The 1,616-nt window shown below is 25.8% G+C and overlaps 1 protein-coding gene across 2 annotated transcripts in view; it reads right to left on the bottom strand.

Moving 5' to 3' along the window:
• Nucleotides 1–342: 342 nt before the first annotated feature.
• Nucleotides 343–1,616, bottom strand: part of LOC100575051 — a 6,853-nt gene continuing 5,579 nt past the window's right edge. Inside the window, exons 7-8 of one of the 2 annotated variants that reach the window (XM_003244003.4) lie at nt 1,377–1,434; nt 343–539 (exon numbers count right to left, since the gene is read on the bottom strand). In XM_003244003.4, the coding sequence (XP_003244051.1) occupies nt 1,390–1,434 (45 nt within the window). In that variant the 3' untranslated portion in view covers nt 343–539; nt 1,377–1,389. The remainder of the gene's footprint in view (nt 540–1,376; nt 1,435–1,616) is intronic. The other variant, XM_003244004.4, reaches the window with a different exon arrangement.

Genomic DNA, 1,616 nt, shown 5'->3' with positions numbered 1-1,616 from the left:
TTATATACATTGCCACATTGGAATACACAAATACAAATGTATGCTGTCATATTTAAACAAAAAATTTTTTGTTCTTTCATTAGTTAAATTATGTACCTATAAAACAATATTCAAAATTAAATTAGTTTTTTTTCCAAGAAAACTGTTGTATAACTTTTAAAGATAACCTTATTGCATATGATTATGATCATTACATCGATTCATGTTGGCTCGTTATATATGTAGACAATTTCAAACAAATTATACGTCTTGTTGAATTGACTGCTATCAATATTTATCTAATATATAGGTACAATGTAATAATAAAAAAAAAAAAACAATAATTTTTTTAAGTCAGTATATTATTAACCCGAATTTTAGTATTATTTTATAAAATGAAAAAAAAAATTACAATTAAGTTTAAGAAAATGTAAATTGATAAGTTATAATATAAATTTTGAAAGAATTGGCAACGAAAGCCATAGATAATTCGGAATATTTGGTTTGGACTGTACATCGCATCACAATGGTCCAAGAGTTAGAAACTCGCTGCATAGTTTCTGCAATGAAATAAAACGATGGTTTAAAACGGTTATTAAGTACTAAGTTTAGGAGGTTTATGAACATTGCTCATTTGATAATGTCATATTTAATTGTTTTAAGGCTTTAAGCGCATATTTAATAATTGTTGCGAGTATTTGCATGCATTTTTTTTTAGAGTTTATAAGATCATAAACATCCTAAACATATGGCATATTATCACTGTTAGTGTATTAGCTAATATATTGCAAAATTATGGTTTTATATGATCTAGCATCGAAATAAAACAATTTTAATATATAATTATAAGCTATATTTTATAATCTATACAATTGGTAAAAAAATTGCCTAACAAAAAAAAGGGTAAACCTACAATACATCTCTCATCCATCCGACTAACAACAACTGATCGGCTGACTGCCACCGATCAGTGGAAGATACCTGTTGTTCAATATAAACAAACGAGACGATCGATAATCGGTACCTATACTCTTCAGTCCTCACACGATGGATACAAACAATAATGTTTATCATATAATTTAACACTGTGAAGCTATTCCTAAATAGCATAAGTGTACAAATTATATTAAATGATAAACCGTTAATGATAAAATAATAATAAAGTAAAGTATCACACAATATGCAATCACGAATACACACATATTATTATTATAATATATTTGTATAAAAACCAAATGTCAAACCACTGGTTTAAAATTGATTGGGGCGGCTCATCTTTTCACTTCTGAAATTTAGGAAGCCAGCTGGTAGGTAATATATTTTTATTGTAATTGTATATAGGACATAGGTACATATTATATAATATACAATATATATATAGTGATAAAGGTACATACCTATAATATATATTTATGTTGTACAGCGGTTCTCTAACTTTTTACATTCGCGTACCACCTACACAATTCGAAAATTGACTTAAACCACTTGACAAAAAAACGTTTTTTTTTTTTTGTTTATGAAAAATGTGTACTTTACATTTATTACATATTGTTTGGAATTTTATTTAATTAGGAACTATAAAATTATGATAAAATATAAGCATTTTAATGCATGAAAAAAAGTAAATATGAACTATT

Source organism: Acyrthosiphon pisum, chromosome A3, assembly GCF_005508785.2.
Source record: "Acyrthosiphon pisum isolate AL4f chromosome A3, pea_aphid_22Mar2018_4r6ur, whole genome shotgun sequence".
Taxonomy (NCBI): Eukaryota; Metazoa; Arthropoda; class Insecta; order Hemiptera; family Aphididae; genus Acyrthosiphon; species Acyrthosiphon pisum.
This window is presented reverse-complemented; position numbering and strand designations above follow the sequence as displayed.